The following is a 14,644-nucleotide window of genomic DNA, read 5'->3' on the forward strand; positions in this document are numbered from 1 at the left end:
CATCCCCATCCAAGACCCCCCCCCCCCCCCCCGATAAAGCACGCCATGACCGAAGGAAAACACAAACAGCCCGCGCCCCACTCACACCACCATGCGCGGCGATGGGACTGCCACCCCTGCGGGCCGCTCCATCTCCCCATCATAAAGATATTCCTTTATTGAGCCCCTTGGGGGAAATTCAGGCATCATAGCAGCATGGAGGAGGGGGGAGGGGAGGTACAGGTAGTAGAAGACATGGTACAGGTCATAGAATTATAGTACAGTGGAGAAGTAAATATAAAAATACAATAAAAAGGTAGTGTAAACAATATAACAAATTAACTCTGGACATGTGCATATGGGCAACAAGGTGCAAGATGAGCGTATGTATGCCCTCTCAATTATATTTGCCATACAATAAATATAGTTACAATATATAATCTAATAATCTGAATCTAATATATAATCTAAAAATGCTAAAAATATGCTCTGATGAAGTATACAGTATACACATAAGGTGCGGTATGCACAAGGCAAGTATATATTGTCCTCTTAGGTGGGAGTCAGCTACTAGGTTCCTGGCAGCAGTCCCTGCCCACTGTTGTGGAGCCTGATGGCCGCTGGTATGAAGGACTGGCCGAGGCGGTTAGTTGAGTGTTGGGGGGGTATGAATCTGTGGCTGAACCAGCGTTTCCGTTAGCCGGTAATTACCGGTATTTGACTGGCAAAATATGTTGAAGTCCGAATATTTAAATATCTCCGGTCATATTGTCCGGTGGAAATAATTCCTCTAAGCACAATTTTATTATTTGAATTGTATTAAAATAGGCTAAAATTAAATAGCCTATGCGATGAACGAAACAATCATTACATTTGTTTCATTGTGCTTCGCTCTAATAAAGCGCGGATGGCGCCGCTCGGATGTGAATCTTTTTTTTTTCTTTTTTTGAGCCTGTCTGGCCACCATAATAACGACAAACAGCTATACGAGCGAGAGAGAGAGATGGCCAAACAAGCTAAACCTAACAAATATTTCATGAAACCAAGCACAAGCAGGTCTAATAATAATGACATTGACAACGAAGATGAGTCTTCTGAAGTCACAGAGACCGCCGATGCTCCCGCGGAAAATAAACAAATGTCGAGCGTTCAGGCGGCGGCCCGAGTGGAAAGTTAAATTCTCCTGGCTGAGGTACGACATTATAGTCTAGTAGTCTAGCGTCTATGATGTACGAGAGATAACATTGATTGAACGTACACAAAGTACACTTTATTGATTGAACCACAAAGAGCATCCCCAGTCTGCTGCTACCGTTGCGAGCCTCGCAGAAGTCCACCTGTTCCAATGCAATGGGGATCTAGTCGCAGGTACAAAACGGATAGGCAGAACGAGACGGGGTGAGTAAGTGTTGACATTTTTTAATCATAATGCAACTGTTGGTTGACTGCCGTGTCACATAGTAATGCATATAATTGATTATAACTAAATGTAGGCTATAATGAAATCAACAAACGCATTACGAGCATGTGGCTCGTCCTCTCGCTCTCTGCATGCAAACGAGGCAATGTGATGATCAACTACAGTTTGCTGTGTGTGAAGTTGAACATTATGATATGTGTGACGTGTCTGATACAACGAGGTGAAGCGATGTCGACTCGAGATTCATTTGGGGGTGCGTGTGACAGCTGCTGCAGTGCGAGCCAGCGTATCGCACTAACTTGGGAGGCGAGAGATAGTAATTTGATTCTGCAAATCAATTTCTCATTCTTCGCTTGATGTAATTAATACAAATGTCCAATATAACGGAATTCGTTAGCTCATAAAAATGTGATTATAACAGACTGCTGTTTAAAACTCTGACCGGAATTTCAGGAATATGTCCGGGGATAGAAATCTTGCAGGACACTCAGACCGGCACGAATATGTTCTAACGGAAACGCTGGGCTGAACGTGCTTCTCATCTTGACTAGCTCATCGTAGAGGGGGTGGGAGGGGTTCTCCAGGATAGCAGCCAGCTTCCTTCTCATCCCCCTCGCTGCCACCACCTCTAGTCTGACCAGCTCGACTCCCACCACGGAGCTAGCCTTCCTCACCAGCTTGTTCAGTTTGTTGGTGTCCCTCGAGTTGATGTAGCCACCCCAGCATGCCACAGCTAGGAGAGGACGCTGGCCACTACACACTGGTAGAATGACTGCAGCAGTCTATTGCAAACATTGAAGGACCCGAGTCTCCTCAGGAAGAACAGCCTGCTCTGTCCCTTCCTGTAGAGGGCCTCTGTGTTGTCCGACCAGTGCAGTGATATGAGTTTGGACTATAAGCTGCAGGTGTTTTAATGTTTAATTACCATATGTAAGGATTCGTGCACAGAGGGGATTGTCGGGAAAGAGATGGCTGTTTGAGGAAGCTCCCATTTATTAACATATGGCGCGGACTGGCCATAGCTCGGTATACGCTGTGGCCGGCTAGCGTGATAGCTGAATCTGGTGTGCTAGAGTCCATCCATGATTCTGTGAAAATCATACAGCAGCAGTCTGCTAAGTTTCTCTGAGTAGTGAGTCGCAAGCGGATTTCATCCATCTTGTTCCGAATGGAGCAGGCGTTTGTTAGGAAGAGTGTCGGCAACGGTGGCTTCAATCTATACATTTATGACATACCAGATTTACAAATACAGTACTGTTTGTGATACAAAAAGAGTCCAGAAAAGAGAGTATATACATTTGACGTAGAAACTGTACATTGGAGGAGGTTGGTAGGTGGGGTGGGGAAACTGTACAACTGTACAAGCAAAACCATTGGAATATCGACAAAACCATACTAAGTTGGTCCCAAGAAGAGGGTCTTGTGTATTATTGGGTTAGGACATTTACTGTACATTTACAGGAGGGCCGTTTCGAATAGAATAGAAGCACTTTATTAATCCGAAGGAAATTCATTTAGCTAGTCGAAAGTAATAGTCAAAGATATACATTCTAAAATATGTATATATAACAAGTTACTTTCTAAAATATACAGTCAAATATAAAATGTACAGGAAGATATACAAGGTTTTATACAGTTTATAAAACTAAAGAGCAGCGTCGTCGCCACGTGGTGGTCAGTAACGTTAGTGAGGATAATAACATAAGAGTAAGTTAGATGACATTTTTGTTTGACAATGTCCGCATCTTCTCCAATACACGCCTAGCTAATACACAGATAACACCTACCGCCTCTCCGTCTCCTCGGAAAACATTATTTCCCATTACCTCAGACATAATTATCATTACTTATTGTTGTTGACACTACATTCATTTCTTCACACACGTGAGACACGGAGGCTTTGGCACCACGCCCCACGTTCTTCTTCCTATTGTTTTCCATTTCATGGTCAATTGCAACCAGGCGGAGCATCATCGCCACCTAGTGTTGTGTTTTATTATGTGATTGATTGATTGATTGATTGAAAACTTTATTAACAGATTGCAGAATGGGTACAATACAGTACAGCTCAATACACACAATTGTTAAGGGGATGCAGACCAGAGAAAGACTTTCGTCTTGTTTACACCAGGGTCCCCCATTTTCAATTCATCAGGACATATATGACATACATGACATACAGATAGTCAGTACTGCTACATCTATACATTTATGACATACCAGATTTGCAAATACAGTACTGTTTGTGATACAGAAGGAGTCAAGAAAAGGGAGTATATACATTTGACGTAGAAACTGTACATTGGAGGAGGTTGTGTGGGGGGGGTTGGGTACACTGGGATATTGACAACCATACTGGGTAATTTACATTGGAGGTGGTTGGGGGGGGGGGGGGGGGGGGGGCACACTGTATAAGCGAGCAAAACTGTACATTGAGGGGGGGGAGACTCTGTACAAATAAACAAAATTGTACATTGGACTATTGACAAAACCATACTAGGTAAATGACTGTACATTGGAGGGGGTTGGGTTAGGATATTTACAGGGGCCAGTGTTGAATTGCAGTCTCCCGTAGGTGTCTCTTGAGAGAGGTTTTGAAAGTGGGTAGTGATCCACATTCCTTTACAGCTTTGGGTAGGGCGTTCCACATTGATGTGGCATAATTGCGAAACGTGTTTAGTCCCTTATTTGAGCCGAATCTGGGTTTAACATGATTTGTGGAGCTCCCTCTGGTGTTGTGATCGTGGTATTCACTGACCTTTGGGAAGTATTTTGCCATGTACATGGGTACCTTGGTCGTGTAGTGTATCTTGTAGACCAGGCCCATTGCAAGTTGCTGTACTCTGTCATCTACTCTAAGCCATCCTAGGTTGTCAAAGTGGGCAGGGGTGAGGTGGGTTCTAGGAGTAAGGTCAAGCAGTAGTCTGACCAGTTTGTTTTGAAATGTTTGTAATTTTGTTTTTAGCGCCTTTGAGGTGCTTTGGTACCATGAGGTGCAAGCATAGTCGTAGTACCCCTGAATGAGTGCTCCTGCCAGAGTCTTCAGGGTATTCTTGTTTACCAGAGAGGAGATCCGGTACAAGAATCGAGTTCGTTGGTTGACTTTTTTTATTACATTGGATGCCATTTTGTCACAGGAGAGATTAGCCTCTAGGATGGAACCCAGGTAGGTAATTTCATCTTTCCTTGTGACAATATTGTCACCCACTGTAACTGAGAAGCCGTCGGTCTTGCTGAGTTTGTTATTTGAACCGAAGAGAATGGACTCTGTTTTGCCCATGTGTAATGATAGTTTGTTATCAGCGAGCCATATGCAGATTCTGCCTAGTTCCGAGCTGAGGGTTTTTTCAACCTGTAACTTGTTCTTGTCAGAGACCAGCAGGGCTGAGTCGTCCGCAAACAGGAACAAGTTGCAGTCACAAGCTGACGACATGTCATTTGCATAAATTAGGAACAGTAGCGGTCCTAGTATGCTTCCTTGTGGAACACCACAGCTCACTGTGAGGGGGGGGGATAGGGTACCGTTTACCTCCACCATCTGTTCCCTCCCCTCAAGGTAGGATTGCATCCAGCTCACTGATAGACTATCAAAACCAATTGCTTTTAGCTTGTCAATCAGAATGGAGTGATTGACCGTGTCAAAGGCCTTTTGTAGGTCCAGCATGACCATGCCGCAGTATTTGCCTGCGTCCACCTCTTGTTTGATGTGGTCATTCAAATAGAGAAGGCATGTGTCAGTGGAGTGGGATGTTCTGAAGCCAGATTGGAATTCGTAGATTAGATTTTTTTCCGCTAGGTACTTTTCGACCTGTTCGTAGACTATTTTTTCCATGACTTTCGAGATGGAGGTGAGAATAGAAACAGGGCGGTAGTTGCCTGGGTCTAATTTGCTGCCCTTTTTGTGCAGAGGGGTCACCCTCGCAATTTTGAAGTCCTTGGGGACGTGTCCCTGTTTTATGGAGAGGTTTATTATGTGTGTGATGATTGGGGTGATGGCGGCTGCTGAGTCTCTGAGGAATTTGGAGGGGATGTTGTCATGGCCAGTGGCCTTGTTAGGTTGGAGGGCGCTCAGTTTATTGAGTACCTCATCTGTTGTTACCATTTCCAGCTTGAAGTCGTCCTTGCGGACCCCTAGGTTTTTGTAGTAAGCTACTATGTGTTCTACCCCATAAAGCCCTGAGTGGGAGGGTAGTTTGTTTACCAGTGTTGTGGCTATGTTTGTGAAGAAAATGTTTAAGTAATTGGCTACATCCAGCTTGTCTGTGATGAGCGTGTTGTCCGTTTTTATGTTTATGTTTGAGAATCTGGTTTGTCACATGGAATCTTCCCAGCCATGAATAATAAAGTATCTACAGTCTGATAAGTAGGTTCCTACGGAAGCGTATTGCTGCCACACGCACCAGAAAAAGAAAAAAAATCCGTATCACGTTATAACATAAATGTTTCATGTTATAACATAAAAGTTGCACGTTATAACAAAAATGTTGCACGTTATAAAATAAAGGTTTCACGTTATAACATAAAGGTTTCACGTTATAACATGATAAAGGTTTCACGTTATAACAGTATTCTCGAAGTCAACTTCCTGTCTGTTTAACTTTCTGTCTAAGTGCATGTCTATGGCTTGGGGGGGAAACATGAAGAATCACCAGAAAGGCTTTCAAAATAGTGAAATGCCATGTTGACCTCAATATTTTCGAAACAAATGATATGAAAAGGTTATGAAATTAACAAGAATGTGATCAAATATGTAATACAAACGGAGCTCAACGCACACATTTGATCGTAGAAGTCCGTTTGTTTCCCCCAATACCAAGATGGCGGCGGTCTCGTGACGTCAGAGTGTCTTCGAGTATGTCATAAATGTCACTATGAATTGAAAATGGGGGACCCTGATGTAAACAAGACGAAAGTCTTTCTCTGGTCTGCATCCCCTTAACAATTGTGTGTATTGAGCCGTACTGTATTGTACCCATTCTGCAATCTGTTAAATAAAGTTTTCATTCATTCATTCATTCATCCATTCATTCATTCATTCATTCATTCATTCAGGCACCTGTAAAGTCGACTACCTCTGTCTGTCTGGGGTCCTAGCAGTAGTAGCTCCACCAGTCGCATGAATGGTAGCGACGCGTTCAGAGGAGGTAATGTTGTGTGCTGCTGCTTTTATATAAGTTATATTATGGTGCCGGTTGGGTTTACTGCGAAATAAATATTACTAAAATAATTTAGCAAGTCGTTTGCATTTGTTTAAATTTTCTCTGATTTTGATTAGCAATGCATGTAAGTGTTTAGTTCACTCTGATAATAAGTACTATTGTTGGCCAACTTGCTACTAGCAGGGTAGCACAACGTTAGCCCATTACATTATAGTCTGTAACGTTATGTTTAGACTATTTTTGTATCACAAACAGTACTGTAGTTGTAAATCTGGTATGGCATAAATGTCTAGATGTAGCAGTATTGTCTATCTGTATGTCGTATATGTCCTGATGAATTGAAAATGGGGGACCCTGATGTAAACAAGACGAAAGTCTTTCTCTGGTCTGCATCCCCTTAACAATTGTGTGTATTGAGCCGTGCTGTACTGTACCCATTCTGCAATCTGTTAATAAAATATTCAATCAATCAATCAGTCTACTCTTGCGAGCTAGCTCAAGCTCCCTCTTACATCAAGGTGCCTATCTACCATTTGGCATTTCCCCCACAAAAGGTTTGCACAACCGACTGGTTGAATGATGGAGGTCGCTTATGTTTGCGAGTGGGAGAAGAGGCCCAAGAGCAACCACTGCCCCTCCATCCCGCTGGCGTGTGCCTGGTCGTGCAGGAACCTCGTGGCCTTCACCACTGACCTTAAAAATGAAGAAGATGAGAAAGGTATGACACGCATACATTTAGATCTGAATAAAACCAGACTTTTCATTATCTAAATAAAATGATAGTACGCTATTTTGGCAGCTTATGGTAAATGGACTGCATTTATATAAGTGCTTTTATCCCAATCGCTTTACAACTCATGCCCATTCACTCACACGTTCACACACCCGACGGCTGAGGCAACCATGCGAGGTGCCAACTTGCACCGGCTCATCGGAAAACAGTTGGGGAGTTAAGTGTCTTGCTCAACGACACACCTGAGCCACTGTTCTTTTATTATTTAGCCTTGTCTGAACTATTCACTTTCCATGATCATTTTTTATATCAATGATCTGCAAGCCGCTTGTAATGTGAACCTGTTTCTGTGTGCGGATGACTCTGCTATCCTTTCCTCTGATAAGGATGTGGACAAGCTGCAGGCCACTCTCAGTAAGGAATTCTCTACCATCAAATATTGGCTCGTTGACAATAAATTATCTCTGCATATGGCCAAAACAGAATGAATCATCTTTGGTTCCCAACCCAGGCTGCGGAAGCTGGTCTCTCCCAGCATCAATCTCGAGGGCCGGCTTTTTGCTTCAAAAAAGTCTGTAAGCTATCTGGGTTGTCACCTAGACCAGGGGTTCCCAAACTTTTCAGGCCGGGACCCAGAAAATAAGGCGTCAGAGAGCTGCGGCCCAGTACACATCGTGAAGCCTTTTTTTTTGGCCAGGCGACCGATTTTTTAAGCCAAATATCACTTCGATCCTATTAAGTTAGTTCAAGTTAGTTATTCATTTATATGTGCTATTTATGAGAGGGCTAACTTGTTGCAAAATAATAATGATAATAATAATAGCCTCATTAAAATACTATTGTTGCTTCGGTTTTTTTCAGCGTTTTATGTGCATAATCTGTTATTTAGTTTGAAATGTTCGTTGAAATAAGTAGATTTTTCGTTTTTGTTTATTTATTAAGTTAATATAAAACCATATAGTCACATTTTAGAATACAATAGAATAGAATTTTAGAATACAACTAGAAACACTGTCCTGGCCTGCTTCTAAGTTCAGTGGCCTGACAAAAAAAAAAAAAAACATTTATTTTTATTTTTTTATAAATCATCTCGCGGCCCTCCCGTGGCTTCTCGCGGCCCACCTTTGGGTCGCGGCCCCGACTTTGGGAACCACTGACCTAGACGGCAGCCTGAGCGGGGAATCCATGGCTCTCAAAACGATGAGCAAGGTTTTGGCAGAACTACATTTCTGTCCAGAAAAGCACATTTATTAGACCCCGAAAGTCTCCACATACTGGCAAATCCACTCGTTTCTTGTTGTTTTAACTATGCTATCCGTTCTTGGTACGGAGGTCTGACCAAAGTTTTAAAAGAAAAGTGACAGGTTTCCCAGAATAAACTAATGTGATTAACACGACTAGCCTCCAGAGCACATGTGGGCAAACGACACTTTCTAGTTGTTGGGCTGGCTCCCTCTGGAAGCCAGGTCTGTTCAACTTCAGCTCAATATAGTTCACAACATTTATAACAATAATTAGGGCCCCCAATTATCTCACAAATTATTTTCAGTGGAATAGGGACATGCATACCCATAACACCAGAGCCAGCATTGCCGACCCGTGTATTCCAAGTTTCAAAACTAATATTATGGGCAAATTTCAAGAAGAAAGTTAAATCATGGCTCCTCTACTATGTTTAAAAAAAAAATTATTTTAAAATGTATGAAAATGTTGTCTATGTTACATTGTTGTCTGTGGCTACTTTTGTACTGCACTTAAAATTGACATGTAGTCTCGAGTGACTTTGTGTTTCATCCTTGATGTTTTCTTGAATTTTTTTTAAATGTCAAATTAAATCAATCAATCAATCAATTTCCACCATGGGCTATCCGTTGCAAGTCATAAGGTAGTTCTTTCCTAGAGTCTGCCTGAGCCGGAACTCATTCCAAATCAATTGCTGCTGTCACTTCATAAAGTACTGTAATTCCAGGAAAAAGTACAATGCCTGTGTTCATCGCAATGATGAGTTATACCTTTTTTTTGTGATAACATTTTCTTTATTTTCTTTTTTCTCCCACATGAAACAAGACGCAACACAATACAGTAATTTAATAATAAACAAGACTTCACAGGACAATAACAGCAATAATAATAATAACAATAATGACAATACAATTGAAATAATAAAAACAGAATATATTGCCACAATATCAATTATATTGCCACAGGCACTGCATTTATTTGTCTGTTTGCTTGCCATGTTTGTCACAAAAATATTATACTGTCGAAATCATCAATTAAAAGAAGAAAAAAAAGACTAGTAGTGAGGGCAATAAAAGTGTTTGTAAAAGTTATGGGAGCAGTTTGAATGTGCGACCTCACTCCATGACAACGGACCCTTTTCTGCAATGATGAATTATACTTAAGGTAGAAAATCACGTCACCTTGCTTCACCTAGAGCGTGTTGCTCTCCCTTGCAGATACCCTGTTTTAGTCTATATACTGTACATTTCTGGCACTGGTGTATTTCAAATTTCATCTCCCTCTGGCAATTTCAGATGTCAGCCATATGATCCATATCATTGACACGGAACACCCGTGGGATGTGTACTCCATTAACTCTGGGCATGCTGAGGTCATATCCTGTCTGGAGTGGGACCAATCAGGTAGGTCATTGTGTAGCATGCTGAGGTCATATCCTGTCTGGAGTGGGACCAATCAGGTAGGTCATTGTGTAGCATGCTGAGGTCATATCCTGTCTGGAGTGGGACCAATCAGGTAGGTCATTGTGTAGCATGAGAATCTTGAAGTATGATATTTGTATTTTTTCTGAATTACAACAGATGGCTGTGTAACTCTATTATAGATGTTAAAACACTCAGTTGTGATTCACTTGTACCTTTGGTGTGTACAGTATGTGTATTATTTGTGTGTGTGTGCGTGCGTGATTGGATGTGTGTTTATGTGTACTCAAGGCTCCAGGTTGTTGTCTGCGGATGGGGACGGCCAGATCAAATGCTGGGCCATGGCAGATCACCTGGTCAACAGCTGGGACAGCTCCCTGGGCAGCGCGGTGGACGGAGACCCCATTGTAGCGCTCTCCTGGCTGCACAACGGAGTCAAGCTGGCGCTGCACGTGGAGATGGTAAAGACTATGGGTGACGCGTTCTATGAAGCCCAATGTCTAGTGTAATAATGTGTATATAATCACGCTCATTACGCGATCTAACACAATCATCATGCATTATAAGGATAGTTATAACTGTGCATAGGCGGGTATAATGTTTTATAACAATATTCATGTGTAATAAATAGGCCTATCTAATATTATCTCGCTCATTTTGTTGATTAATTGGACATTACCCTTTCTAACCCCAACTGCCTCATAAGTTTAATAGCATGTGCTGCCGTGGGCTACGATGACCCTCCTGATCCCTCTGACATGCAAACCAGCAGAACGACGAGACCACTGACCAGACATCCCTCTAGGTGTCATTATACAACGTTTCCGAATTTACTTTTGGATTAAACCAAGTTGCATGCGGCACGTTGCGGTTCGTATTTCCAAAATCTGAACTACAGCTCTCTTCTTCGCTAACGATGATGAGCGCCGTATCCCATTCTGAAGGAGCCGCCTGTTCTCAAAGCTAATGTTATTATCAACATTACTCCAGAGAACAAATGTGTTAACGAAATGGATCACCATTCAATGTTAACTCCTGTAACGGATACGTACTTAAAGAGGAATGCCACCCATTTGAAGAATTCATACATGTTCTTCCCCCTAGACAGTTCAGTCAGTATTAATGAACGTGCAGCGCTCTCTCCTGAAGCTAGAAATCAGAGCGAGAACCCTCCAAGCGGTGATGTCACTGAGATGTAAAATCCTGGGCTGCTCCATAGACAATGAATGGGACTCTGACTTTAAGATAAGACATTCCTTTATTGATCCCCTTGGGGTATTCCAGGCGTCATAGCAGCATGGGGGGGGGGGGGGGGGGGGGGGGGGGTACAGGTAAGTATGGGCATGGTAATAGTAGAAGACATAAATATAGGGAATACAATTATAGTAAAGAATAAGCAGTGTAAACAATATAATTAACTCTGAATATAAGCGATAAAAATAAGCAGTGTAGACAATATAATTAACTCTGAATATAAGCATATGAGCAAGTAAGCAGTGTAATCAAAGGTGCAGATGAGGGTCTGTATGCCCTATCAGTTATATTATATAAATTACAATAAATATGGTCAATAGGTGCGGCTGGGTGGCGCAGTGGACATTGCGCTTGTCACCAACGCTAGAGACACCGGGTTAGACTCCGGCTGTCGGCGTTGCCTCCGGCTTGGGCCGGCCGTCATACTGACTCAATTGGCAGAGTTAGCGGGTGGAAGTCGATGGGTGGTAATCTGGACGTTGTGGACAGCGACTCCTACAGGTCGGTTGGGGACGCCTGCACAGCAGAGACAGGAAAATGGCGGGGGCAGTGTGAGCCTCCCACACGTTACACCTCGCCAATGAGAGTCCGCACTGGCAGGTGAAAAGATGTGACAGGCTGCCTCCTTGTGTATCGGAGGGGACACGTGATGCAAGGCTTCTATCCTCCCTACAACCGGCCAGTGGGGGGCACATGCGAGCAACGTTCAAGACAGGGGAGGGGAGAATTGGCACGGATAAAATGGGGTGGGAAAAAAATAGAAAAAGAGGAGAAAAAAGTGGATAAAAAAAAATATATATATATGGTCAATAACACTTAGAATCTGAATATATACTATGAGTAAGTAAAGTATACAGTATTCACAGGTGCAGTAAGGTACCCTAACTGGCATGATATACGTTATATGTTGTAGTCCGTGCAGTTTAGTGGTTACGAGTCAGACACACTTTATGAGTCTATACAATCAGCATTGTACAATCAGTTTGTGTGACCTCTTACACCCAAATGAGTATAATTTCAATGTTTGTAATGTATTATGACAGTTGTGTTGCTCATTATGCTTAACGGTCATAATAGATGACACCTATGGGCGTTATAGGGCGGTGTAGTGGTTACGTCATTGCCGTTTTTCGTGTTCCACCCTCTGTTCCACCCTCTGTTCCAACGCAATGTATTTCCCCATTGCCCATTTCTAAATCGCCTCGTTTAAAACAAATAAACCATTAACATTTGCATGGTGTACCTTTCTGTGCTTATTCATCCACAATCTATACCTCAACATGAACATATTCACAATTAATCATAAAAAGAAATCGCCAAATTTTATTTCAACCAGAAATGCTTAAATAATAATGTTAGTGATAGAAGGGAACTCATTTTGTGCAAAAATGGAAAGCTTTTCAATTTCCATGCGGCAGAATTGTTACAATAGCCGATAATCCATTTTCCCAATGATAAATCCTTATATGGGTGGAACAACCAGTGACGTCAGACTACACCTCCCTATAGCACATTGAAGTATTAATCCTGAAGATCATCCGTTTGGGGGATTTGGCGCCCCCTGTTGTGACCGGTGGTTTTCCACTGCCTCCAACTGCCTTGTCTACACCAGCTCTTCTCGCAATGCGTGACTTAGGGCTGGGCGATATGGCCTCTAAATTATATAATTTTTTTTGTTCTATCACGATACACGATATATATTGCGATATTTTGACATTTCCTCGAAAGCACTTAAAAATGCTTGATTTAACGCTTTGATGGATATAGTCACGCCAATATGATGATTATTTAAACCTCTGTTGTCAAGTCTCGTCAATATAACCCCCCCACTAATGGAACTGGTGTGTCGTGGATCACTCCCCTGTGAGCGATTCCAGGGTTAGCGGATAACGTTAGTTAGCTTAGCTTAGTTAGCTAACTTAGTTACCGCCTCGCTGGGTGTGTGTGTACGTGACGTAAATTGGACGAGTGTGTCTGTGTCAGGGAGAGAGAGAGGAAAGTGCTGCGCTAAAGTAAGTCTCATCTCAGCCGCGGCGGCTTAGAACCTGACGTGAGGTTTTGTCCAAAACATCACGATGTCCGCGATATGTTTAAAAAGTGTATTGTTAATGAACTGTACCCGATATTTATTTAATATCGTCATATTGCCCACCCCTACGTGACTGCATCATTTCCTGTGCAAGCGGTGTATTTGCTATTCGGTGGGAATTGCTGACCAATGGAAGCTAGTATAAAAGTGCTTACAGATCGCAAATACATTGAATGGCTATGACAGTGAGAAATATCAAAATATGGTGTTCTTTAATAGCCTTTAGGATTAACACTTTCAGACCTTAACTCAATCAGCGCCGGAAGCCTAGAGCATCTTAGTTCCTACCACGGCAACGCTCTAAGATAGGAATAAGTGGCAGTGTTTGCAGGGCTATATCTATATTCTATATTCTAGCTATGGATACAATACTATGGCCCACCTATCGTTCAATATATGAAAAAGAATAAAAATCTTCGTCAATACGCTTGCGTGTTATACCCTGGTGAATATGAATATAGTTTTAGAGTGATCCTGTCTAATCCCAGAAAACTACGATATATACAGTAAAATGTGATTTTCACTAAAAGCGTTGCAGTTTCTCGCCTGGACACGCTACTATTTCCAAATCAAATATATAAAATGGGTATTATGTTTCATCATGAATGCATGAAAGGGGGGGGGGGGGGTCGTTTTTTGATGCTTTGATCGTCACCAACGGCATACGTTGTGGAGTAACGCTACACTCGCATGTTGCGATCGAGGTGAAATCATGGTTGGATCAAAGCAGGATTGATATAATTTAATCCTTACCTTCACTAGGAGGTACCCCAAGAAGAATATTCCAATTGTCTGATCGCCAACATAATCCACCACAACAGATGCATCGGGGGCATTTGACGCTTCTCAATGGGATCGGGATACCCGCCCGCCTCGCCCGACAAAGAAAAGTGAGCCCGGAGACATTTGATCGACGCACAGGCCAAGATATAATGTTTCAAAGGGTGCTCGATACTGCCACCTGGGTGAATGTGGCCGGTATTGCACTTTGGCATTCTCAGGATGATTCTCCATGTTAACCCCGAGTCCGTGTGCCTGTAATGAATGGAAATATCGAATACGATGAAAACCCGACTATCATCAGGTCTGGCATCCAAAGAGTTAAGACTAGTGTTATGATGCGTTATTCTATAAGTCATTTTGAAAAAGCTTTTTAAGACATGAGTATTGTTATTAACCATTGTACCCATCTATGGACAATTATAAATGTACTTAAAATGCATTATACTGTGTAATACATATTATTGATACACAGTATATTCACAGGCTTCAGTAGAATGTGTTCCCAGAAGGGATGCTACACCGCGCACTCTGCTTTATGATGGCGTCGGTAAGCTGTGTATGACG

General features: G+C 42.4%; 1 protein-coding gene across 1 annotated transcript in view; it reads left to right on the top strand.

The window, feature by feature from the left end:
- The first annotated feature begins 6,491 nt into the window (after positions 1–6,491).
- med16 (mediator complex subunit 16) overlaps positions 6,492–14,644 on the top strand; it is a 75,544-nt gene continuing 67,391 nt past the window's right edge. Inside the window, exons 1-4 of the mRNA XM_084309617.1 lie at positions 6,492–6,543; positions 7,113–7,276; positions 9,829–9,936; positions 10,246–10,415. Coding sequence (XP_084165743.1) covers positions 7,135–7,276; positions 9,829–9,936; positions 10,246–10,415 — 420 coding nt within the window. The 5' untranslated portion in view covers positions 6,492–6,543; positions 7,113–7,134. The remainder of the gene's footprint in view (positions 6,544–7,112; positions 7,277–9,828; positions 9,937–10,245; positions 10,416–14,644) is intronic.

Source organism: Notolepis coatsorum (genome assembly GCF_963971535.1).
Source record: "Notolepis coatsorum genome assembly, chromosome: 3".
In the NCBI taxonomy this organism is placed as follows: Eukaryota; Metazoa; Chordata; class Actinopteri; order Aulopiformes; family Paralepididae; genus Notolepis; species Notolepis coatsorum.